Raw genomic sequence first — 25653 nt, forward strand, 5'->3', positions numbered from 1 at the left:
GATGCAAGTGCCTCCACATCTGGGGGACCATGAGAAGGAATCAATGCAAAACTAGAATTTGAGGGTGGAGCCACAGGAAGAAAAGTTATCCCATACAGTGGTCAGTGCTGTGGGAAACCACGCTGGGCGGGAGAACAGCAACCTGCCATGAGGTCGGCATGCCTCTGAAAGGCCTTCCTTGTCTAAAATGATGGCAGCAAGACCTGGCTTGCTTACCTGCCACGTGCTCTCCTTCCCCGCCACTTTAGCTATCTGAAGTGAGAAGCCCTTTGTGGCCCAGCCAATGTACAATTACCAGACATCCATTCAGGCTCCCTCGTGTTCTTAGGGAACAAGGATCCACAGATTGCCCTCCAGTCAACTGTCAGCATGCCCCTGGGGAGCACCAGTTCTGCAAAAGCTTCCAGAGGCCTTCCCTGCATGTAATCCGGCCCATACCTGTAAGGAAGCATGACCAAAGTCACCAGAACCCAACTCTACAGCAGGGACAGAGAAACACTCGGAGCAACCCAGCTGACCTACACTGGTATTCAAACCCCATCAAATGGAAGCCCACGTCTCCAGGGCCAGCTCATTCCACTTGTACGTTTTGCCTGTTTACAGACCCTGGTATTGGGCAGAAGCAAACTGAGGGGAGCGCTGCTTTTTCCAGAGAAGGCAGGCTCAGTGCTTCAACTGGCTCCATGTCTGCCCCTTCTGCTGTAACCGCGTGAACAACACACCAAATGATGCCATAAATGACGCCGTAAACCTGCGAATGTCATCCGGTTAGCGTTGTGGATGACGGGTTTGGGAGGAACATTTTCTGAAGCTGAGAGGCTTTTGAAGGGACAGTCTCCCTGGTAACAGGTCTATGGCCTAACTGATGCTCTGTGAACTGTAATCTCGGCCTGACATAATTCAGAAAATCACCCAACACCCCGCCCTGGGGCTGAGCTACACCAGGCCCTGGCACCTCTTACCCACAGGCGGGGCTGCCCCCAGCCGTCGAGCGATGGCATTCTCATACAAACACGAAGGACTGAGAAAGACTCTGCAGTAGTTTGTAAGCTCAGAAAAATAAAAGACTCCCCACAAAACTCCAAATCACCACCAATACATTTATTTGAGGGAGACAGGGTCAAATCTTCTCGGGCATTTTTAAACTGGGTAGGACTAGAGACACTGATCTGCCTAACCCCTGGGTGTTCACAGCTGCACAGGGAACCAGGTCCTGCACACTGCGGCGTCGCCATTAAACCAATGAGCACGTGAGGAGGGGGACATTCTGAGCAGTCACATGATTTCCCTTTCAGAAGGTGCTGCCTTCGTATCAGAAAAGTAGTGTTGAGAAAAACAAAGGCAGAACCTAACAACAGTTTCCCAGCACAGACGGGGACAAGACGTGACGGCGGCCTCGTGAAAGGGGATCACGCCCTATTTACAAGCAGGAGAGCGAGGCTCCCATGAGCTGCAGGATGAGAGCGGGGGCTGACTTGGGTGTGAGTGGGGGTGGGATCTGACACCATGAGCCTTTTCCCATCCAACCTGGGCCTCCACAAGCCATTCTCTGGCCCCCGCACAGGGCAGACTCAGCAAACATGCGAAGTGAGGGGACCGTGCCCAGGCCCGCCCACCTCCCCAGGTGAGCCTCACCCCCACCCAACCCCCACTCTGGACACACATGGCAAACATGGGACACCGGAGCCCAGCTGTGCTGGGGCACGTCTAGGTGTTGCTGGGTTGGCGCCGTCTTACAAGTGCCCAACATGACCAGGCCTCACCCGCAGCGGCCAGGCTGAGACAGCGTGTTTTCAGGTTTCCGGTTACTCCAGGGCGAAGCACGAGCCTGATGACACCCGGCGGAAAAGCAGGCTGGAGCCGCGGAAGAGCTGGCCCTGGGTTGGAAGGACCAGTCAGGTCAGCGAAAGGGGAGGCCATGCTTCCTATCCCGCCCCAGAGCCAGGCCGGCCGTGGGCGCAGGAGGACCAAGCAGCGCAGAGAAGCTGGGTCGGGGTGGCCGGCCGAGGCTCGCATGCCCGAAGGGCGAGGTCAGACTGCCTTGTGCTGAGTGGTTCACTTCATACCACAGGGTGTCCCACGCTGCGGGGCTACTCGGAAGGCAGCCCCCCAAGAGGAGGGCACTGCGGTCCAGGACTCCTCCAATGCCCACGGGACGTGACGCACTAGAACCGACCGGAGTCGCTGGGGAGAGCTCCACCCATCTCTCTGTCTCCCCACATCCCTCCTACGTGTCCGATGAGCAACCTGAGGCCAGTCAGTGCACTGGCTCCTCCTCAGGCTTCTGCCCCGTTTTCCTTGAAGGCAAACCAAGGCCAAGAAAAGGCAAGGATCCGCCCTGGGCCAGACACCAGGATTCTTGGCCTCTGGGCCCAGGAGCTCCAGCCGGCAAGAGGGTGCCTGGGCACAGAAGACCGGTCCCTCGCCAGGCTCACCATGTGGCCCAGCTCACCCGCTGGCTGTCCTGGGGACCAGGACGTCCCACAGGAGGAGAGGTCGGCCTCCAGCACGCCAGCTGCCTGGCAGAAATCGATCCCAACCAGACGACTGCATTTCCAGCCATGTTACTCCAGGTATAAGTTCTTGGGCTTCGCCACCTCCCCATGGCTCCCTCACACGTGTTCTAAGAGTCTTTCAGAGTTGAAGAAAAAGAGACCTGTCTCATGGACATTTTGAAATCAACTCAGATCTAATTTATCTCAAATCCTTTCTAAAATGTTAATTTATATGGCTTAAATCAAGACATTCTCTTTATCCTCCCTAGTCACAGCACTGTATTCCATGACGATCCCTTATCTTCCCAAGCAATGAAGAATCCACAAAACCATTTCATCTGCTCTATATGGAGGGAGTAGGAAAACCCTCCTCCCTCGGGAGCTTGCTTACCTGCACACTCAGGTACTTCCAGCAGTGGATCCAGGATTTGAACACTGGGGAGTAAGGGGGGAGCCCGGCCTGCAGCCTGCCCGGGAAAGAGCGCATTAGATCCAGAGAACATGGGAGACGATCAGCCAAGGAACAGGATACCACAAGAAGTGGCCACCACCCACATCCTGAACCTGTCATCCCAAAAGGGTGTGGTGAATCCTGGAGGAAGCCAGGGTGCCTGGCAGGCTGAACCCACACACAGACTGCGAGGGGGCGGGAGGGCAGAGCACTGGATGGGCTCAGCTGGGTCCCCCAGAGCCTGGGCAGTGCCTGGTGGAGGTGTGCACACCTACCCGCAGTTGTTCACAGCCATGAGATCACCGACCAGCAGAAAGGGGTAGGTCAGCATGCTCACTGCAATCTGAAAGCCAGGGAGACCTGAGTGTCAGGGACCCACCACCAGCCCTGACCTGGGCTCGGGGAGCAGGGACACTGTGCCAACACCCTGTACTGAGGCCGGCAGGCCAGCCTCCGGCCATGACCAGAGCCGGCCTCCGAGGCCCCACCCAGGCCCACTGGGCAGTGGGAAGAGCAGCTGGCTTGACTTACCCCCATCACGAATTTGGTGTAGCTCCGGATGGCCAGGGCCTGGCTGAACTGCAGAGACAGAAAGGAAGACGGGTTTGCCACATGCACCTCAGGATGCAGACGTCAGAAACGCAGGCACTGGCTCTGTGCTGCCTGGTCTGTGATCCCCTCACCTGCCCTCCACACTGGCCTCACACACCCTCCGCGCACACCACATGCCCTCTCAGGGCCTGCCAGCAGTTTCCGTGGCCTTGTAGTCAGAGCCAAGAGAAGAGCTGGGAGGCGCAAGTGGGATAACCTTGCTGAAGGGATTTCAGTGACCCAGCCAGGATGGTGAGAAGTGAAGATCAGCTAAACAGATCACTGGCTGCTGGCCTGTGTAACCCCATCGAGCTGTGAGCTCCAAGGGTTTGGCCTGAGCCTGCCTTAATCAGTGTCCAGGGCGTGGCACAGTCCGTGCTCAGTAAATGCTTACTCAATGAAAGGACAGACACCCCCTGAACTACCCAGGCACAGGATCCAGTCCTGTAGCAAAAGGGGAGGGGAAACTCTGGGCTTACTGCTACCGTGTACCTCACCAAGCTCTCGCTCCCCCTTCAGACTCTAACTTCTGGAGTCTGCTTTGCCCAGGAAACAGCCCCTAAGTAGGAAGGGGAACTACCTATCCCTTAGTTTCCTGTGGCGTGGCCATCCCACCAGACGGATGCCGTGCATTCCTGGGTGGAGGTCTGCTCAGCCCTCTGAGTGGCAGCCTTTAAGCCACACACAGAAAAGCAGTTGGAAAACACTTTGAATGAAGCTGCTGACTGCTGTTTGTGCGACCTAAGTGCAGTAGCCCCTGGTCACACACCTTCCCACCTAGACTAGAGGAAACCCATCAGTTGTGGGACACCCCCCGCCCCCAGACACCCCAGCTGTCTCAGCCTTCCGGCAGCAGCTCTCCCATCCACGAGACCCGAGAAAGGGCAGGGCAGGGCCATGGCCACTGTAACTGCAGCTGGGAGCTGTCTCTGCAGAGCCACTTGAATTTATTGACACTGAAAGGCCAGAGGACTCACCTACCCAAGTCAAATGGCCCAACAGCTTCCCTCTGAGCAGAGGCTGTGCTCCTTGCCACAGACACATGCCCCCCACACACACACTCAGACACAGACACGTGTAGACGACGACCCCCACCCCAGGTGATTAGGCAGACAGGTCCCTAGCCCCTCGCCTATCCTCACGGGGTGGGCAATTCCTGCTGTGCGAGTATCTGGCTACCAGGAATTCCTTGCCCATCACTGCTCTCCAACTCTCATCTTGCTTCAGGCAGAACCAGTTAACCTATCGGGTCCCCAGATGTCCTTCTTCAATAAGCGCCTTTTAGAAGGACGCATGCCTGACCCACTCTGCTGGGGTCTGTGTACCCCAGGCTGTGTAGGCCAGCGCTGACAAAATAGTGGGGTGCTCCTGGACAGTACACATCCTCCCCAATTTGAGAAACTTCAAGGGGGGCAGCAGCCCCAGCCTGGCACAGGCAAGGACCCAGTCCCAGCCCTGTCAATTCCTAGCTGAGTGCCTCTGGCGGGCCCTTCGATCTCTGGGTCTCGAGTTCTCTATCTGTAAAACAGGCTGATACATATATCTGCCCTGCTCCCTGCACTGGGGTTCTGTCAGGATCGAATGTCGTAATGTTCACAAAAGGGCTCTGAAAAGCAGAAAAACTCGGCAAAAGTTAAAGGGAGGTTGTTAGCTGGTCGGTCTATCTTCTGATGTCCTGCCCCCGAATTGGTTCACTAACTTAAACCATCCTCAGATAAGCAGGGGCCGCTCTTATTTCTAAAGCTGCCCAGAGCCACGCATTCTACAAACTCCTCCAGGTTACCCATCTTGAATCTCATCTCTTGAGGCCATTGTTGCCAGAGGCAAAGCTTGGCCTGGGGACAATCAGACACCCTCTCTAGCTCTCAGGGCCTGGTGTTCAGAATCCCAGACGCCTCCAGTCTGCCCCAGACCCTGGGCATCAGCAGTACACGGAAAGATGGACAAGTCCTTGTTCGAACCAACCTGGGAACCTGGATTCTGGTCGTTCCCCAGCCCCCCTGGGGTGTCACTCACGCTGTCATCCACCAGGTAGGCATTGATGAAGTGGGCCAGCAGGTTACAGCCCCACAAGAAAACCACATCTCCCAGGAGGTGAGGGATTAAGCCGCTAAAAAACAAGGTGAGCAAAGATGAGCAGAGGAGGGAGGGGGCATTTCCTGGGCGCTGCACACCCAGGAAGCAGGCAGGGATGTTCCAAGCTCCGAACATCAGCATATCCACCACCACGGCAGGAAGGCAGCCTGCAGGGCCAGGAAGGCAGCTTCCTTTCTCCAGCGGGTGGGTGGATGGATGTTAGATGCCACACCTGCCACCACAAATTAGTTTACGGTTTCACAAGTGGTTTTCAAACCCCAGAAGCCAGGCCTCAAGCTGTAAACGTTGTTATCTCTGGCACTTTCAATGTGCATTATGAAAGAGTGTCTACATGTTGGTAGGTTTCTCCTGACCTCTTTACCTAATCAACTCTCAGAAAACACTTCGCTCAATGCATCTGTTGTCTTCAGCCCTGGAATGCGTCAATGAAGACATTCCATGCAAGGTTTTACAAGGAGGGCTATCTTTTAAAGTGATTACCTTTGCGATAAACAGCTCTACAAACAGATAGGGAAGCTTCTCCTAGCATACAGTGCCGAGGACAAAAGCCACGCTGAGACCAGTGAGTTCTTTGTGCTACTTGTGTTTTTTTAATGAGCTTATTGACTTGCTGCAATATGGAATGACTTGAAAAGATCTCCAGCAGAATGACTATCTCTTGGGGAGGGAGAGCAGAATTATGATTTTTGAATTTTTAAAAATCCTTTTTCAAAAAATTTGAGTTCAAGAGTATATGCAACCCGTCTATGTAATGAGGGATGTTAGTAAAATGAACCTTCGCGAATGCAGTTTCTAATCCTGTTCCTTCCACCTCTGCTCAGATTGACTTTCCACACATACCCTAGATACGAGTGTGACAACCAAAATGTCTCCAGATGCTACCAATGTCCCTGGGAGCAAAATCACATTCTGGTGAGACACACACACGCCTACATGTAGTCATTTCTGGGTTAAAACGACGGCTCAGAAATGAAAACACCTAGCCAACTATGAAACCACACTGAGTTACTAGAGACCACAATGAGTTAATACTTAGTATATACTTTGTACGTAACAGCATGTACGTCACTGCCGAGACCTTAAAAAGGCAAATGACACTTGTCAGGCCCGGTTTTGGGGTTCCATTTGTGGTTTATTCCGTCTGGACACAGTCTTTTGGGTATGAGTTTCTTTTGTAAGTAAAATAAGGTGGATGTAAGACACTGAGGAGGGCGGGGGGTCTGTGGCCCTCGGGAGACCATGTGCCCCGCTGACGGCTGCCAGCAGGGCCACGCTTTCTGACTTTTCAAGAGAAGGCAGAAATACGGACTGCCATGTGAAATGCCCTAAACGTTAAATGTGAAGAACTCACATGTCAGAAATACTACGTCAAACAGAAACCATCAGCTGGAGTCAGCTTGTGAGCTGCCAGCGCTCGACACTCATCCACGTCCCAGATTTCAGTCATTGTTTAGCAGTGAAACCCAGGACGAGAGAGTGCTCTGGCTCATGTCCAGCCCCGCGCCCACCCCCAGCCCTGGAGCAAACGGACGGAGCCCGAGGGGGTGGGGTCAGTCCAGTCAGCACTGGACGAACAGTACCATGTCTGTGGGAGCCGTGATCTGGCAAGGGCTGGTGGCTTTGTCCCGAGGATCCGCACATGCTGTGGAAGTCAGCTACTCAGGCGGGCAGAGCCTGGGGTTAGCCTGAGGCCAGCAGCTGCGGCCTGAGAGGTTGAGAGTGAGCCCGTTAGTAGAGCCATGCCCTGTGGCTGCTTATGGGGGGTATAAACTCACGTACACGAAGAATCCCAGCAGCCCCTCCTCTTTGAAAATCTTCCCAATGGAGCTCAGCACACCGCTGTGAAGAAAGCGACACACGGATAGAGGTCACCCAGTGACCTGGAGAAGCCTACCCGCGCTCAGAGCCATCCAATCCCAGCTGGGATGGGCAAGGGGGATTCTGTTCCCAGGCAGAACCCAAGTGGAAAAGATTAGAGAGATCCTGTTTGGGGGTGAGGGGGCGCTTACCCAGTTCGTGGAGACTGGGGAAACCCAGCCACCACTGGGTCAGAACCCTAGCAGTTCACTACGGCTATTTTCTGTGGGTCTGGAATTTAGGAATGAACCGTCCAGCCTGGGCTGCTGCAAAGGTGACGGGCCCTTCTCCTGCCTGGCTGTGGTGCTTATCTCTGGCTGAACAATCTTCGGACAGAAGCCTGAATGACCGACAGAGTGAGAGCAGGGGTGATGAGTGGAGAGAACCACCTCCCGAGAGGGCAGAGAAGGAACACGGCCCTGTAGCAGGAGGCCCTGGAATCAGACCGCCCAGACGCAGCCTGGGAAAAGGCACCTGGCCCTCCCCAGCAAGGAGCTTGGGGACGAGACTGGTCACTGCAGCCTGTAAGAGACCAGAGGATGGGCTGTGGCATCTCAGGTGTTTAAGAGCAAGCTCTGTGACCTGCGGCTAGCAGTGCCAAATGGCCTGTCGTGTGCGAGGCTCTGCAAAGCCTAGATGGCAGGGGTTGCCTACGAGAGAACAAGTTGGTGGGAGACAGAGCTCTGGCTCGTGCTGGTCCTGGGGCACCCAACCCTGCCAGGCCTCTACCTTTCTTCTCAGAACAGTGGCTCAGCCATTCCTGGTCCCATCTATCAACCTCGCATTTCAGTCTGGGGGAATGGGCCAATTTCCCTGAGGGAACCAAAATGAGGCACAACAGCCGCGCTTCCTGGGGCAACGGCCCTACAGGACAGCTGCAGAAAACAACCGAACCCAGGAAATGAGAGAGAGGACAGGTAACACAGGTGCCTCGTCCTGTCACCGCCTCCAGGACTGAGAGCCTCAGAGGAGAAGGGAGGGCATAAGTGCCACAGGGCAGGGCTGTGTCAGCACACCTATGCCCACAGCCCTAAGGACACACAGACGCTAGGTTAAGTGTTTGGTGAACAACTGCAGGGATGAGCTCCAAGCCACGGTGTAGAGAGAGGAGGAAACAAGCTGTAAGCTGGGTTCTAGGAAAGCTGGAAAAAACGTTAGGGCTTAACCTCGGGTCTAGGAGGGAATCCCGGCTCAGTCCTAAGTAGCAGAATCAGCTCTGGTGCAGAATCGGCTCCTAATCCACGCCGACTCCAAGCCCACTCCCCGCTCTGCAGAGCATCCAGGCTCATCCAGAGCAGCCTAGACCCAGGGTGCACAAGAGAAAATGCCCCTGGATACGGACTACGGGAGCCACTGCCACATTCCTCGGAAGCCAGCAAGTGAGAATTAGGGCAGAGAAGCAGCACGACTGTGACTGGGGACCGGGCCCCTCCTGCCAGTCCCGAGGAGAATTACCCACCTGTACTTGGCCTCCCGTCCCACAAACTGGACCATGCAGCGCATTGAGATGACTGAGGGGAAAGGAAACACACACAGGTGACATGATGCAAACACACCAAGCCCGTGCCATCCCAGCTGTGGGGTGCCCGCTGCAGTGGACGCTGAATAACATGGCCTGCGCCAGAGTGCGGGGGGACACACCCCCATGACATGACCTCATGACCCCAGGACCACAGCATCCCGTTTCTTCTGCCTGGGAGAGCCCCAGCTGCCTTTGGACAGGACTCCCAGCCAACCTTTCCTCAGTGGGGTTCCAACGGAATACCCCCTCCCCACTGCCACTGCCCAGGAATTCTACTGCTGCCTAGCTACAGTCCACGAGGGGTCATCCCACGGCTGAGCTGCAATCTCCAGTGGGGCAGCTCACCATGCAGGGGGTGGGCCAGCATGCGGGACACGCACTGCATCATCATCTCGTAGGAGGTCTGCAAGAGAGCAGAGGGGGGCTCGGTCTGGCCTGCCGCTGGGAGTGGCACTGCTGGGGAGCTAAGAGCTTTTATGAGAGAGAACCCAGGATCCCGCAGCCCCCACGTTGGGCCAGTCTGCCTCGATGGCCCCACTTGTCACCCACCCCTAATTCCCTCCGCCCAGGACTGCCAGGTCCCTGCCAGGTCCCTGGTGGCTCGAGGCTTTCTGGGATCCCCTGCAGTATTCGGAATGGGGCTCCTTCCACATCCCACCCCCCCATGCAAGCGTGAAGAGCCAACTCTGAGGCTCAGTGACCTGCCCACCTCCGGAGTGAGACATCATCTGTCTCCCTCTAAGGGCCTCGCCCCCTGCAGTTCTAACACCCACCTCTTTCACCACTTTCTTCAGAGAAGTCTTCATATCATCCTTGTTGCAAACCTGCTCCATTTCATCTGGAGGGAAAACCTGAAACACAAAGGACAGCTATGCCTCTTAAATGTAACTCATGGGACAGAGACAGCAGGAACCAGCTCCTACTATTTTCTCTGCAGCGTCCATTAGCTGGGCCTGCCCCTGGAGACCCCCAGGGCTGGAGCTCGGGGAAAAAAGTCCCTGCCTGGTGTCACAGTTGTGGGAAAGCGGGGGGGACTGTGGGCAGGAGCCCTCCCATGAGAGTAGACGCCGCACTGGACCACCAGGGTTTGGAGCCTGGCTATGGTGCTGGGGTGGAGGCCCAACCAGTCTGGAAACGGAGAAGCTGGACGGTGCACATGGCTGCCTCTGGGGGGGCAGGGAGCTCAGGGGAACCTCGGGCAATTGCTCCTGGCTTCGCCCCGGGCTCACCTTCTTCATGCTGCCCCGGGTCACGGTGGAGAGAGCGTTGGACATGAGTCGGGGGCTCAGGCCTCGGAACAGCCCTATCTTCCCGTCCACTTGCACGATGTACTTGGCTGGAAGCAAGCAGAGGTGGCAGTGTCACGCCAGCCCAGACATCCACGCCCGGGTCCCATTCACACCCAGACCAGATGCAGCCTGTCCCTCAGACATGGAAGGGAGCACCCAGCCAGGACCCCACGAGCAATCAGGTCCCATCCCCAACAGCTTCTCTAGCCTCTCTTCCTTTGGGTAAAAACCTTCAAAACATATTTTTCACAAACCGGTTCACGTATTTTCTTTTTTCAGCTTTGAAAAATCAACTTGGCAAACTGAGCTATAGTTTTCCAACTCAGCAACTTAAATGTTCACCCCAGAAACCAATCCTGTTGCTTATAAAGAAATGTCTTTCTCAAGGGAAAGGAAACAGGCAGAGCGCACCCACAGGCAATGATGAAGTTTGCAACCTAAGGGAGGAAAAAAGGAAAAGGAAGGGCTCCCAGAAGAAAGGCTCAAGAACGTCCCGAGTATGCCATGGAGGGGCCGTCCCCACCTTGTCACTGTGCTTTGCCCAGGACCCCATCTGGCACTCGTGGGCATTTATTAGTCAAGGTGTGTGTGTAGGGGGAGGGCACAAGTGGAGAAGTAACTGAAACAGAGACACCAATGAACTATTCTACAGAAAAGCTTAGGCAGTCAAGGAAGCTAGACCCTACCTGTGAGTCAGTGTTTTTTCATTAGGGTCTATAAAAGGATCACTTTTTTAAATGTCTCGTTTTATTTAATATCAAATTTTAAACTCTGTTCAAAAAGGTGATGTATTTCTGTAAAGCTGCGTACTTCGAAGCTAGCAGAATGTTCTCTCAGACGAGGTGCTCCCCTTTCAGGCCCACGACCTTAGCTCTCCAGCACCGCACAGTGGCAGGAAGCAGCACACTAGGCCTTTCTCTCCGCAACATGTCTGCCAGCCCAGCGATTCCATGTCACTGCTAGCAGGGGTTTTCACCGGGCCTCAGACTACCTGTCACCTGTATTCGTGGCTTCCTGAGATGGGGTAGGGCTGGGAAGAGAGCGGAGCGATGTGACAAGGTGCCCTGCTTCACAGAGTGAACAGGTAGAAGGAATTTGGCGGGAGGGGAGCTCCAGTGAGCAGACAGAGCTGGGCAGGAAAAAGCCTGTGTGATCTGGGCGAGGCACTTCACCTCTTTCTACCCGATTTGCTCACCAGTAAGAAGGAGTATGGACCCCTACTTCTCCCCATCTCAGAGATGAACTATGAACAAGTGAGAGCAGAGAAAGGCATGCAGAAATGCCGACAGAGGCCTTTCCGGGTCCAAAGGGGCTCCCTTATTCCAGGGGTTCTCGACAGTCCCTGGAAAACTCTCCAGGAAGTTCTCTCCATTACACCAAAGGACATCACGACAGCCGCGGCGGTTTTCACCAAGACACGGGGCGGAGTAGATGCTGCCCAGTCTCCACGAGACATCCAGACAGCCAAGGCCCCTCCTGGCGGGAGAGCCAGGATGGAGTCTGAAATACCCAGTGGGCATCTGCTTACAGCGTTTATATAAACGGGGTGGAGGGAGCACCTCAGAACGCTGCTCATCTTTGCAAGGGGCAGTAACGTAAAAGTCAAGGGCCCTCTACCCGAGTCCTTTAGGGAATGGCCGTGCGACGTGAATTGAGCCGGTCTGGCTTCTAACCTGAGTCCCTCACATGGCTGGAAGCACGTGTAGCCATAAACAGACCTTGTGTTCACTTTCTGTACCGGTCTCACTGTACTTTGGTGGGGGTACCTTCCTAATTCCCCCTCCCCCACACTGACAATCTTTAAATAAAAACAAATATGAACACATTTCCCCACAAAATGACACGTTCTGCCTGTACTCAACAACATGGTGGCAAAACTCGAAAAGACACATGATATCAGATCCTGCCAATAGTGTATGAAGTAGAAAAATGGTGACAGGAGGCGAAGTCCGAAGTTATTCAGCAGAAAGAAAGATTTTCAGAGAACCTTCTGGACTGACCAAACAGATACGAGCAGAGGTGAAAGAAGCATGAGGGGATCAGCCTGGCTGTGAACATGGAGACCAAAGGCACCTGTAAAGAGGTCCCCATCATGGTCATCCTGGGAGGGTGGGGACTGGAAGAGGAAAGCGATGGTGGACCTGAAAGGCCTTGCGCAGCTGGCACCAGTGGGCCAGGGAATGAGCAGCAGAGGCAGCCAGGCGGGCTTCGCTGACATCAGGCACACTGCACTGTGGTGGGCTACCTAGTGGAGCCCTCCCGACAGGCAGAGCTGCTGGGCGGGGGTGGGGGATGAAGGGTCAGGCCTGAAGACGCTACTGTGCAGACGTGTAATGCGGGACCAGCACACAAAGCAGCCCGAGCTCACACAGCTGGTCAGGGCACACTGGCGTGAAGCCGTGACTCATCACGCATGCAGCTCTATACCCACTGGTGGAGGTGCCACAGGGAGTCAGCACCATGCCAGGGAGTACAAGGGAAAGAGGACGAAGAAAGAAGGAAAAGAGCTGGAGGAGGAGACGGAAAGCGAAAAAGATAGTAACATGGCCAGACTGCTGGGAAGGCAAAAGGCACGTGTACCAACCCCATTCCAGACAAAGCTGGAGCAGCAGGGGTGACAGGGCCCAGTGTCCTGGACTGGCCCCTCCCTCGCACATCTGTCTGCCCCTCCTGCTGCCTGGGCTAATGGCAGCAGCTGTGGGCAGAGGAGCTGCACCACAGCTGTATCGTTTACTTGCTCCCACCCTGACACCTGCTGCCTCTGGCCACACTCTTCGATCCCCTCCTCCATGTCAGCTCTGACTCTGGATGCCATGTTGCCCAGCGTGTCCCCCAGGGCCAGCTCGGCCTGCTCCCCGTTTGATGCTTCTTTTCTGCCGGTGTGGTCTTTCCTGCCTTGGAAGCACACTCACCGTAGGTGAAGAAGCTCGGCAGATAGAGGACCTTCCTGCCCAGGACATTGGTCCCAATGGTGGGGGGCATCGGCTCATGACCCACCTTCGGAATCAACAAATACAGAAGGAAGGTCAGATTCCACTGCGGATTCAGTCCTAGTGCTTCTCCTATTTCCCGGGCCTCTGACTTTTCCCACAGACTCTAATGCTGCTCCTGTTGCTCCATCAAAACATACCAGAAATTTCATCAGTGTCTATAACCATCAGCATCATGGCATCTCCCGATGAACAGAAAGGTCAGTCCCAGATACCACCCCTCCCACAATCCAAGTCACCTCCGTCCCGACATGCTCATTCAATCCCAGGTTATCACCAGGACAAAATCCATTTTTATATACTTTGAACCCCCTGCTCATCTCAGAATAAATCTGTGAATTCTCATCTCTGAGTGAGAAACTTCAGTCCAGTCTCAGTCCCAACGTGGCAACACCAAAAACACAGCACACCCAAATCTCAGTCCCAAACTTCAGACAGCTCAGCTCCAAGTAACCTATGCCAAAGTTCACCCCACAACTCAAATTTCTTACCACACCCACTGAAGACGCCAACAGATCTGTTCCTCACTCCCAGGCAGAGCAAACTGTGACTCTGAATCCCAGTTGGTCCTCAAACAACTAATTCCTCAACTGTGTCCTGATCTCGAGCATTTCCCATTTCCCTGTGGCATAATGTCCCCTCGTTTCTGTGGGCTGTCTCATTCTTGCTGTGGAGATGCTGGTTATATAAGGTACCTGTTAAACTCATGGGTGGGTGAAGGACCAAACCACCCATACCCTCGTGAGGAGGTGGGGTCTCTCCTGATGGGTGAGGCCATTTGTTATGCTGCCTCATAAACGAGGAGAGAGACTCTCTGCTGCCGGGAAGGAGGCAAGGTGTGTAGGAGACGAGCGCCTAAGCGTGGTGTGAGAAGGCCCCTTCCTCGGCCGGATGCTGGGACAGCAGCCCTGTCCCTCAAAGCAGGCCAGCCAAGCCAATGAACCAGAGCGGCAACTCTTGAATGTGGAAAGGAGCAAAAACGGCAGGGCTGGGCAGCTCTGCCTTCAAAACTGGACTAGATATGCTTCTAGTACTTTTCTGGCTCAATTCCCTTTCTTGTTTGTCTTAGTCAAGTGTTTTTGCAAGTTCAGGCTGGGCCGGCCCGATGGCTCAGGTGATTCGAGCACCGTGCTCCTAACGCCGAGGTCACCGGCTTGGTTCGATTCCCACATGGGCCCGTGAGCTGCGCCCTCTACAGCTAAGATTGTGAACGACGGCTCTCCCTGGAGCTGGGCTGCTGTGAGCAGCTGGAGGTTGGCGTGAGCTGCCCATAAGCTGCCGTGGGCTGCCAAGTGCTGCCGCAGGCTACCATGTGCCGCGGCCGGCAGCCACCGTGCGTGGCCGGCAGCTGGCGAGAGCTGTCATGAGCTACTGTGACTGGTGACTGGCGACTGACTGCCTGGGGGGGTGGGGGGCTCAGGGCAAGGCTCCTAACACCAGCATGGGCCAGGGAGCTGTGTCCTACACAACTAGACTGAGAAACAACGGCTTGAAACGGAGTGTGGGGGGTGGAGGCGGAAGGGGGTGGGAAAGAAAGTTCAGGCTGTCCCTTGTGGGTGTGATTCTCTGAGCTACATGACAGATCACTGATTATAAATTAAGAACCCACGTCTGGATGGGGACCTTCTTTAAAGAAAAATTCCGGCCCAGAGAATGAAAAGGATGAGCCAGCGGACCCAAGCAGTTAGCCCTCCCCTTCTACACCTTTCCCCTTCTGGATTAAAAGCTCGAAGGTTCTACGGTGTGTTTTTTTTTTTGTTCTCTTATACAAGCAACATTCCCTTTATATCCTCAATTCCAAGTCTGAGCTACTGCTCTTTTGCTTTTGCTGTGTTACCCAGTCTAGTCACTACAATTTGGGAGTCCCATCAATTCCAATTTCATCCTTAAATCTGCTGTGTCCCTTCACCCCATGTCCCCCTAGTTCTGCAATCTGCTGAGTCTACATTTTAAACTTCCACTGGGCTATCAAAGGCGCAATGGTCAGACTTTACCCCTATTCCCCTCACCCTCAAGTTCTCATTAGGTATTTGTGCCTAAGTCATACCCACCCTATTTCACGCCCAATTAACCCAGTCCTAACCACAGCCAAAGTTGTGGCTCTGTATCAAATACTGGCAAAGCCAGTATATCACCCTCAAATCTCCAAATTCTAACACCCGTGGGCCCTGACCTGAGGCACTGCATTTTTATTTACCTAATCTAGACAACCCCAAATCTACCACTCCAATCCTGCCACCCGGCCCAAACAGGGGTTGGCCTTTTGCAAAATGTTACCCTGATTCCCAAGCTATACCATTAAGATTTCACCCTAAAATATGGTACACTCAGTACCCTCTGGGTTCAAATCGGATAGGCCACCTGTCATCCCAACTGAGTTCACCCATCCGTACCCCACCATCCAGTTCTTCTCATCCTTTAGCCTCCCTTCATTCCCCAATTCCCCATTCTCCCTCATTCCCAACTCTCTTTGCCCAATTCCCTCTTCAAATCACCCTTATTTCATATTTCTTCTCAAACGTGTACACCAAATGTACTACGGTCCAAACGATGAAGCCACCACCCCCCACTGATTTCACATGGAGCCTCCCATTCCTGTACCCCAGCACCCTGCACTCCACAGACCTTCCTGTCTGCCACCCTAAAATGCCAGCCCTCACCAATCTCACTCTATCATCCAAAAAACTCAGCTCCCAGTATCCTTACTTCGCATGTCAGGTACCATTGGTTCTAAAGTCCCAATTTCTGTAATTTCTATTGCTGTAAATACAATCCTAATTCTGTAAGTAAAGCAGCCCTCACTCCCAAATCACAACCAAATGACAGTCTTGACCTTCCTCCCAACAGCCATTTCCAAATGTCAGTAACAATTAAGAGGGTAGTCAGGCACCCTGATTTCCCTGACTAAATCTCCTTATTCCTTGTCATACCCCCAAACCTACTACCCCATTCCTCAGACCTGAGATTTCATTTACTCCTATTGAAGTCTCTCTTATGACAATTGTATGTTCCATTGTCAGTACAATTATAAAGACAGTACATCTGACACCTATTCACCTCTACTCAAAAATCAAACCTCAAATCTTGGTTGGGTCTCCATCTCAATTTTTACCACCTACTACCCACACTCCTTAACAGGAAAATTCTAGGCTAAATCTTCAGTCATTAGTCCAGGCCTGAACCACTTCCATCTAAACAGTATTCATCTCCTTCACCAGCAACTAATTCTGCCAAATGCACTCCCTCCACCTCGCTTCCTTCCAGTTCAATCTCTCCCTTTCTCAAGCAGCCTGCTTCATCGGTAAGGAATTGTTGGCCACCACCAAATACACCAAGTGCACCTGCATGACAAGGTTCCAGAGACATCTGTACCTTGGCCTGTTTCTGCCAGCTGCTACCCATCCCGTCTCCTAATGTCCCAACTACCCTTTCTGCTCAATTCCAATACTTCCAAACCCCTTCAGCCCATCCCCCCAGATAAAAGGGCTGTGATCCCCATCTCCGACCCCAACCATGACGTCCATTTTCCAAATACGTCATCTCTTTCTCCCCAAAAGCTTCCTCCTCACTCCCATCTCCAGAAAATCGCCACCATTCCCTTCCCCCATTGCGTCGCCCTGTTCCCTCCCCCCCAAACGCGTCACCCCGTCCCCTCCTCCACCACGCCTGCCATCGCCATCAGATCCACAGCCCCGTCTCCTGCAATCCCATAGCTTTCCCCTGCTAAATCCTCTGCCTTCGCCCTCTTCCACTACATTCCGTAACCACTAAATCCATTGTCCCCGTCCCCTCCTCCCAGAGTCCGATGCCCTTTCTCCTTTCCTAAATTTTTGGCTCTGGCTTCCCGTTCTTTGTCTAACCAAACCGCTTTAAATCCATCCCTATCAAATCCAGACCGCTACCCTAAGTATGTGCTCATCTTCTAAATACTTTGCCTTGGACCCCAGTCCTCCTCCCCACCCATTCGCTCAAACTTCCCGCCCCTCCCCCAACTCTATTGCTTTACTCACCCCAAAATGATGCCCCTTCCTATTCGAAGTTCATCGCCTCCATTTCTTTATCCCCCAAATCCTCCCCCTTGCACTCCCCAAATCCTTTCACCCTCTCCCAAATCTGTCGCTCTGACCTCTTCGCCCCCTTTTCTGCATCCCCAAACCTGTGTCCCCTGCATCCCCAAACCTCATCGTTTTCCTCCTCTCCCACAACTTCGGCCCGCCAAACCCTCGGCCCCGCCTCTCTCCCCAGATCCGTCGCCACAGACTCCCCCGCCCCAATTCTGACCAGATCGAGGCCTGTCACCTTCACGCGAGCCCCCGCCTCCCTACAGCGCCCCCGACCCCCCACCTGGATGAGTAGCTTCACGTAGAGCAGCGGATGGCTGAGCGCTGTCACGCCCGCGCCCAGCGCCACGAAAAGAGCCTCGGTGGTCGGGGCGTTGTCCGCGGAGCCAAAGCCCCCCGACGCGCCGTCCATCCTGCGGGCCGAGGGCTGCGCCGCAGGCCGAGGGTGGCGCGGGTGTGCACGGTGAGCGGGAGGCGGGTCGCGAGCCCGGGCCTCGACCCCCGCCGCCGCTCCGCCGCGAGCTCCCGCTCCTGCTCCGGCTCCCGCCATCCCCGCGGCACCGCCGCGAGCCCAGGGCGCCACTTCCGGGTCCGAGGCCCCCATGGCGCCGGGCAGCGAGGTCACTCCCCGTCACGTGACGGGCAGCGACCCGCCCCTCGCAGGCGTCAGGGGCCGGGCCGGGCCGCACCACTCCGGGCCGCGGGGGAGCCCTGGGGGTGGCGCCGCAGATGGTACACACCGGATGTGGTCGCGGGCCGCGTGGAGACCTGGCGCTGCGCTGGGCTGGTGGCCGCGGGTCGGTGGTCGCGCACGGCCCCCGTCCAGCGCTAGGAGCTTGTGTAGGCCGCCGTAAGCCCGGGCGTCCCCCCCCCAGCCCCAGAGAGCGGCGGGGGCGGGGCTCAGCGGCTGTGGAAGCCAGACACCCCCAATATGGTGTGCGGCGCTTCTAAGCCCCCTCCCGGCTTCGGCAGTTTTCTCCGCAGTTCTGTGCCCGCCCCTTTGCGGCCGGGAGCCCAGGCCGGGCGGCCCGCGAGGCCGACCCTTCCGCTGCCTCCAGCCTTGTTTTACCCCTTTGCCTTCCCCACCAAATGGAATCCAGTCGCCCCTCAGCGATGTGGTCTCCCTCCTTTGCACTTGAGGCCTCGCGAAACTACCTTAGAGCCAACGGTTAGAAAATGGGTTTTGCTCTCAAGTACTTGGCGTATTTCTCTGACTAGATCGAGGGGGTTTTCATCAGCCGTTCAAAGTGAGCACACACAGGCATTGTGCCTGCCAGACACCGGTAGTCTGATCTTTAGTTAATACAAATGAATAATACTAATTGGCCCTTACATCGCACTTCGTGCCAGACACATTCTAAAGTGCGCATGTTAACTCCCGTATAATCCTCGCAACCAGCCAGGGAGGAAGATACAGCAGGTCCTCTAATAACGTTTTGTTCAACTTCATTTCCTTTTGTTACAATGTTGAGATGCAAAGGAACTTACCCCGTTTACCAATTTTACCATTGGTTAGCTTATGGTAAAATCATTCTTATTACAGGATTCACATTTAGTCGCAGAACCTACCCCCTACCGCTGAGGACTTACTGTATTTATTACCGCAGGTGTTCTGTTCCGGTTTGTAAAAGTGCCCGTCCCCGCAACAACACTTAGAACGCAGAACGCACCTGCTACTTGTGTAGGTGCTCAGTAAAAGTTCCTGTTTAAATGGAAAGGAATGGAGTAACCTAGAGTCTGCAGGAACACAGCAATGGGGGACCTGGTCCCTTTCCCTGTACTTGTCATGTGTTCATTGTGAGAAAGTTCTTTAGGATAGACATCTGCCATCTGGCTATTTAGTCCAGATTTCCTGCAGTCCGCCCTTCCCAGCTCCCTTCCTGCCTTGCTCCCTAAAAAGCCGCCTTCCTTCTTGCCACTCCTGACAAATAGTCTATACACCTTCCACGTCCAAATCCTGCCAGTCTACCTCCCTCCCTGCCTTTCTCCCCCACGCTGGCCTCCCTAACCCAGATTTGTTCAGGTCTGAATCACTGCAAAGCCTCCTGGCCCTTTCAAGTTACTGTTCTTTTTCAAACACAACTTTCATTCAAACCTACCGCCTGCCCCAGGAGCACTTTAAAGGACTTCCTTTTGCTGGATTCTGATTTAGCTTTCTCAACAGGGAACTTAAAGTCAAGTTCATGCATAGCCTCGTCTAACATTACAGCTGCCACACTAATTCTTCATCCAGAAGGGGATTTCTCGCTTGGGAGGTGGGATTACCTCACCTTCCTTCTGAAACTTCCTCACACAAACCTTTTCTTCCTCCTCTGGTCTTTTCCTCCCCATTTTTCTCCAGCTGTTTGTTTTTCCTTCTGACCTTGACTGCATGTCCACTGTTAGGCCTTTTACTCTGCCTTACATGGTCACCTAACTTTTTTGTGTATATTTGGTCCTTTCAGATAGTGGTTCCATGTAAGGCAACTATGTCTTGCATTATTTTGTATCTTCCACAGCATCAAAAATATGGGGCTATACCTGCAGTAAATGTTCAGTAAATTGTTTTTAAGTGATTGACTAATTTCCCTAAGCAAAGAAATTAAAGTAAAAATGGGTCAGTTAAAGCAGTTAGACCCCTAGGAAACCAAACAGAAGCAAGTGTAAAACTGCTCTATGGCTTTATTTCCACAACGCAGGGCTCCTAGAGACACCAAGAGGAAGGAAAAAACAAAAGACCCTCACAATAAAAAAATTAAAAATCACTCAAAATCACATTCCATCATGAGAGTGAATGGACAAAATAGAAGGATTCATACTCCTGGGAACTTCACATAATAGAGCAATCTGAAAGAAACTTTAAGGGGGAAAATGTAGTTTTCAAATGAAGGCAAAGATAAAGAATAGAAAGTTCTAGAAAAAAGAAAAGGACATTGTGAAAAAAGAACAGATATATTCAAAAAGGGATCAAACAGATCATCCAGAAATGAAAGTATGCTCGCTGAAATGATGGAATGAAAGAAAATCTTGCTCAGAATTCACTCAACAGAGCCATCTGGCAGTATGTATGTACTTAATAGCTCTGAGCAGGGTTAGTGCCCCCCTGTGGTCCCATTCCCCTCTGCAATCACCATGGCAGTGTTTCCACACCGTGCTATAGCTGTCGGCTGTCAGTCTCTCCTGTTACAGTGTAAATTCCTTGAGCACAGGAACTGTCCTATTTATGTGGCACATGGTAGGAACCCACCAAATATTTACTAGAAAATGAGTGAAAAAGCAAAAATACTTTTAACAATCGTACAAAGTTATTTGTGATAACACCACTTACAGAATGAAAACTTTAGGGAGGCCCGTATGCCCCAAAGTAAGATCCACCGAGCAGCAGAAAATTAACAAAATATAAGACTCTTGTCGACTTTGAGAACTGCCACGTGTATAAACCACCAGTCCTCAGAATCTTGTGGGAAACTAATGGTAAGATGAAAAGAGAATACAAAATACTAAGTATCCACTATGGCAACTAATTCACATCGCACTATTCAGGTCAGGAGTGAAATTGAGGTGATGCCAAAGTCAGCATGAGAGGTCAGTCCTCACCTGGGGAGAGGCGAGGCACAGCAAGTGTCAGGAGAATTTGCCCTGGTGTAAAAGCCTGGATATAGGCTCCCTGTTTACTAGTTCTGGCTGAGAACGTTCTGGCTGCTGTCTCTGTTCACCTGTTGGCCTGGGTGGGGATGGGTCCCTAGGGTCCCATACCCAGACATCAATCCCACCCAGAGACCAAGCTCCAAAAGGAGCCAAAGTTAGGTTCTGGCACCACTGCCCCCACCATTTTCTAACCTCCCTGCAAACACATAGGCTTCTAGTGAGCCGTTTTAAGAGCTAAATTAAACCAGCTATCCTGTATTCAGGGGCTCCGCTGCTAAGTGAAGTGAACCATGCCTGCACAGAGGCCCAGGTCCTGCCAGACACAGTAGCTTTACAAATACTAACTCCATTGATTATTACAATAAGAGGCCGGGGCTGTGATGATTTTCTTCATTTCACAGGTGAGGAAACAGAGACCCAAAGAAGTGAAGTCACTTGCCCAAGGTTACACAGCTAATAAGAGGCAGGGCCAGAATTCAAATCGAGATCGGCCTGAGTCTGACACCCCATATTCTAAAATGGAGGTCAAAGACAGAAAATGGGCAGGTCTCCAGAGTGACGAGCCTGGGGCTGCTGGTGGGTAGACCAGTCACTTCAAGGTTGTTGATGGCACAAAGGCCTTCTGGATACACAGTCTATGAAGAGGGCAAGATTTCAGCAGCTGTGACACACACCCTGTTTGCCTACATCTGCTAATGCCCACTCAACGTGGACACCCACCATGCATTTGTGAGCCAGAGGGCAGCCTGATGCCAGCCTCACTCACTCCTCCATTTCTTTACATGTGTGGAGACAGCCCCTCCTTAAAGACTCATCACTCTCCCCCTGAGATTACACTCTTTGCAGGCCACGTCCAGCCTTGGGAGCTCCACAGTTGCTGACTTCTCTAGAAACAGCCTACCTAGTGAAGGAAACATGCAACCTGGAGTCAAAGGTATCTGACTGTGAATTCCGGCATTGCTGCCCCCATGGTGAGGCCCTGAGAGCCTCTCTGAGCCTTGGTTTTCCCAGGTGTGCAATAAGAACTTGGGATAAGGAATGTGACAGAGTGACAGAACCACAACTCAATAAATGCTGGCTGCCATAGTGCCAAAACATCCGGGGAAAGCCTCATCTTTGAATTTGAGAATTTCCCCTATGGATAGCTTTGAATATTTTCCCAGCCTCCCATCACTCCCTTCTTTGTGGGTAGTTCTTCATTTGTACAGTCCAAACCATTTCTGCACAAAGGAGGTTGGTGATCTTGCTTGTGTGGGACCATGTCCACCCCGGAAGTAATAGGGCTCTCACTGGGTAATAGTGCTCTAGCTGGTGACAGCCCCGGCAGTTCCTGCCCAAAAGGACTCTGAACTAAGGGAGCAGAGAACTGTGCTAAAATAGAGCTGCTCAATTCATGAAACACCTCTTGTCTTAATTATGCTAAAAGAAGGTGCATTATAACAGTGATCACCTCAGAAATTCTGGCATATCATGCAGGTCACCAGAACTGTATTGGCACAAGGAATCACTATGCCTGCTGAGAAAAACATGGAAGACAACTTTGGGACTAAAAGGCCCAAGGCCTTGAGATGAAACTTACAAAAGCGAAGGAGGGAAACGGGGTGTGTCACAGTGAGTGTAGCACTCACGTCGGTGTCAGAAAGGATCAAATGCCTAGTTTGTGTTCTGTTCTATCATTCTACTCTTGGTGGAGAAAGGTGAGTCCCTCTAAGTCTCTTGTACCCAATGTCTGTTTGTCCTAGGAGGTGGGAAGATGTTTTCTTCTCCGGCAGCAATTAGTAAAAATTAAAAATTAGTGGGCCCTGTCCAGAGTTTTGGGCTGAAGATGCTCTCATTCAGTCGGAGAGTATTCAACACTGAAAGGGAATGAACTATTCCTGGGCAATGACACGGATGAGTCTCAGAAACTACTCTGAGTGAAATAATCCAGGTACGAAAGAGCACCTGCTGTATGATTCCATTTATCTACAGTTCTAAAATAGGCAAAATAACCTACGGGGATAAAAATCAGCGTGGCGGTTATCTATGATGAAGGAAGGAGTGGAAAGAGGCATGAGGAACTCTCTGGGGCAGGGAGGGGGAAAGGGGAAGGGGACGGGATGGGGGAGGATGAAAGCATTTCTCATGTTGATTGGGGTGGTATTTACAGCAGCTGATACACGAATAAAAGCTCACTAAAACTGTACTCTTAAAATCTGGGCATTTATTCTTTAATTAGGGAAAAATATTTCAGGACTAATATTTTTGTTGTTTGCTCTTAGTGGGTATCAATGTGTTTTAAAGGGAAGGTGCTGTCCAATGTCCACTGCACACATTCACGTAACGTCTTACGCAACTGGGAAGATGCACCTACTCCCTTCTCCACTGCTTCAGGCCCCTAGCGGAGTCCAAATCCTTATAGGCAGTGGTGTGCTGGTGTTTAATAACTGACTCTCTAAAAAAAGTTCTCATTTGTAGCACTTGCTGATTCTTGTGGTGTAAATTCCTTTACCATGAATGATTTCAAGCTACCAATGTGATGTCACTGAGCGTGGCGTTGGGAAGAGATGGTCACAGTTGATTTTCGCAAGCCAGTAGGAGCCGGCTCCAGCATACCGCTGGGACAAGCCTTTAGTTCAAAGCCTCAGGGGAGTGTTGGCAGAGTTGAGGGAGCAGCAGTTAAGCAGCACGTGGCTCTGAGGTGAGCAGCCATTTCCTATTAGCTTGAGTGTGAAGGATGGCAGGAAGGAACGGACTCTGCTTTAACGTGGTCGTGTGACATACTAACCCCATTGTAAGAGGGGTCAGCCTTGCAAGATATGGCAGTTTCGCAACTGTATACTCATAACTGGGGTTAGCAACCCGTTGGCAGCATCAGGACTTTTTAGTGAAAATATGAGTTATTTCATTTAAAATTCCTGAATCCTAATTTCTCCTGGGGAGAACGGAGAAGAAAACCTGGCACCACAGGACCTGCATTCCCTCCTGACAAGCACAGGTCACAGCAGAGTAAAAATGGCCCCCGTGAGAAGGACGCGAATTCTCACCCGTCACCAAGTCTCAAAAACACACCTGCCGCTGCAACCGGTTGTGTTACCTGCATGGTTCTAGTCGGCATTTGAGTTTGTAGATCCTGTGACTGTGACATTTCTGAGAATTCATTTGGTTTCTGGTAGAACAGTGTGTGTGCGCGCGCGCGTGTTTGTGTGTGTGTGTGTGTGTGTGTGTGTGTGTGTGTATACACCTGCTGGGTGAGCTGAAGAATATGCACAATTCCCCCAGTTGGAAGAACCAGACTTGGCATCTTAGGGTACCCAGGCTCACTCTGGATGCTCTTGGGAGACAATCGAACTTGGCCAGGACATTGCCTGGACCCCTCGTTCCCAATCATGGCTGAAGAGTAAAATCACTGAAGGATTTAAAAAACAAAAAACCAAAAAAACAACCCCAGGCCTCAGCCCAGACAGTTGATTAATAATCTCTGAGGCGCACAGACCCTGCACCTGCTGCAGAGCCGCTACGGCCCCGCCTGGCCTGGCCCCAGGCGCCGTGCGGCCTGAGCACCTGCCTAGAGCAGAACTGAAGCTACGGGATGGCTTACCAGGACCCTAGAGCATTAGCCCTTCCAACAAATGGTGGCCTCCGGTGCTGGGCTGTGGTCACCTCCTTCTCCATGACTCCCCTGGACGTGGTGAAGGTCCACTCGCAATCTCAGTCCCTTCGTGACCAGCGAGCAGATGCCTCCCTCCAGACTCTGGAGCGTCTCCTACACCAAATTGCCCTCCTCTCCCCAACCCACAGGGAAGTGCCTCCTGTACCACAGTGGTATCCTGGAGCCTCTGTACCTGTGCCCAGATGGTGCCCTCTGTGCCACTTGGTTTCAGGACCCCACTCGCTTCACTGGCACCATGGATACCTTTATGAAGATTGTGAGACACAAAGTCCCAGGACCCTGTGGAGTGGCCTCCCAGCCACCCTGGTGATGACTGTGACAGCCATTGCCACCTACTTCAACTACGACCCACGCAAGGCCTTCCTCAGTGGTCGAGTCCTGACCTCTGAGCTCTGTGTGTCCGTGGCGGCTGGCCCACTGGCCCCCTTGGGCACCGTGACTGTGATCAGCCCCCGGGAGCTGGTGCTGATGAAGCTGCAGGCTCAGCATGTGTCATACTGGGAGCTGGGTGCCCGTGTCCACGCAGCCGTGGCTCAGGGCAGCTGGCGCTCACTGTGGCTGGGCTGGGGCCGCACTGCCCTGCGGGATGTGTCCTTTGTAGCCCTGTACTAGTTCAACTCTGAGGTGGTAAAGAGCTGGCTGAGTGGCCTCAGGCCAAAGGACCGGACATGGGTGGGCATCAGCTTTGTGGCCGGCAGCATCTCAGAGATGGTGGCAGCCATCTTGGCTCTACCCTTCGAAGACGGGTGAAGGCTCAACCCCAGGTCACACTGGGAGCAGTGGAGGCTGAGAGCCCCGTCCCTGCACACGGCTGACGCCACCTGGCTGCTGCTGCGGAAGATCGAGGTGGAGTCGGGCACCAGGGCCTCTCGGCAGGCTTCCTCCCAAGGACCAGGAAGGCTGCCCCCTCCTGTGCCACAGGGTCAACCCATGAGTTCAACAAAAGCTTCTTCCAGAGGCTCAACCAGAACAGCCTTGGGCCCCTGAAAGGATGGAGGGGATGAAGGCCCAATTTCTTCCC

At 53.1% G+C, this 25653-nt stretch overlaps 1 protein-coding gene and 1 pseudogene across 2 annotated transcripts; one reads left to right on the forward strand and one right to left on the reverse strand.

Annotated features, from left to right (window-relative positions):
- Window positions 1–1080: 1080 nt before the first annotated feature.
- MTCH1 (mitochondrial carrier 1) lies at window positions 1081–18335 on the reverse strand. Of its 2 annotated transcripts, none has more exons than XM_033098898.1 (12): window positions 17637–18335; window positions 13215–13299; window positions 10243–10349; window positions 9787–9864; window positions 9359–9416; window positions 8951–9002; window positions 7414–7473; window positions 5554–5647; window positions 3478–3525; window positions 3222–3289; window positions 2887–2962; window positions 1081–1877 (listed from the first exon to the last, which is right to left on the reverse strand). In XM_033098898.1, exons 1-12 carry the CDS (start codon window positions 17955–17957, stop codon window positions 1806–1808), a joined length of 1119 nt encoding a protein of 372 aa, XP_032954789.1. In that variant the 5' UTR covers window positions 17958–18335; the 3' UTR covers window positions 1081–1805. The 2 variants fall into 2 exon arrangements, with proteins under 2 accessions (XP_032954789.1, XP_032954779.1); XM_033098888.1 differs by having other exon boundaries at window positions 5503–5647; window positions 17637–17975.
- Window positions 17956–25636, forward strand: LOC117018826 (solute carrier family 25 member 39-like; annotated as a pseudogene).
- The last annotated feature ends 17 nt before the right edge of the window (window positions 25637–25653 follow it).

The sequence above is a fragment of the Rhinolophus ferrumequinum genome, chromosome 3 (genome assembly GCF_004115265.2).
Source record: "Rhinolophus ferrumequinum isolate MPI-CBG mRhiFer1 chromosome 3, mRhiFer1_v1.p, whole genome shotgun sequence".
Lineage (NCBI taxonomy): Eukaryota > Metazoa > Chordata > Mammalia > Chiroptera > Rhinolophidae > Rhinolophus > Rhinolophus ferrumequinum.

Coding starts and splice junctions, on each gene's coding strand:
- MTCH1 (XM_033098888.1), bottom strand. CDS start 17,957: ATGGGGGCCTCGGACCCGGAAGTGGCGCCCTGGGCTCGCGGCGGTGCC. Junction 2,963..3,221: donor ATGGCTGTGAACAACTGCGG/GTAGGTGTGCAC, acceptor TTTCCCGGGCAG/GCTGCAGGCCGGGCTCCCCC. Junction 1,878..2,886: donor GGAAGTACCTGAGTGTGCAG/GTAAGCAAGCTC, acceptor CTTCCAACCCAG/GGCCAGCTCTTCCGCGGCTC.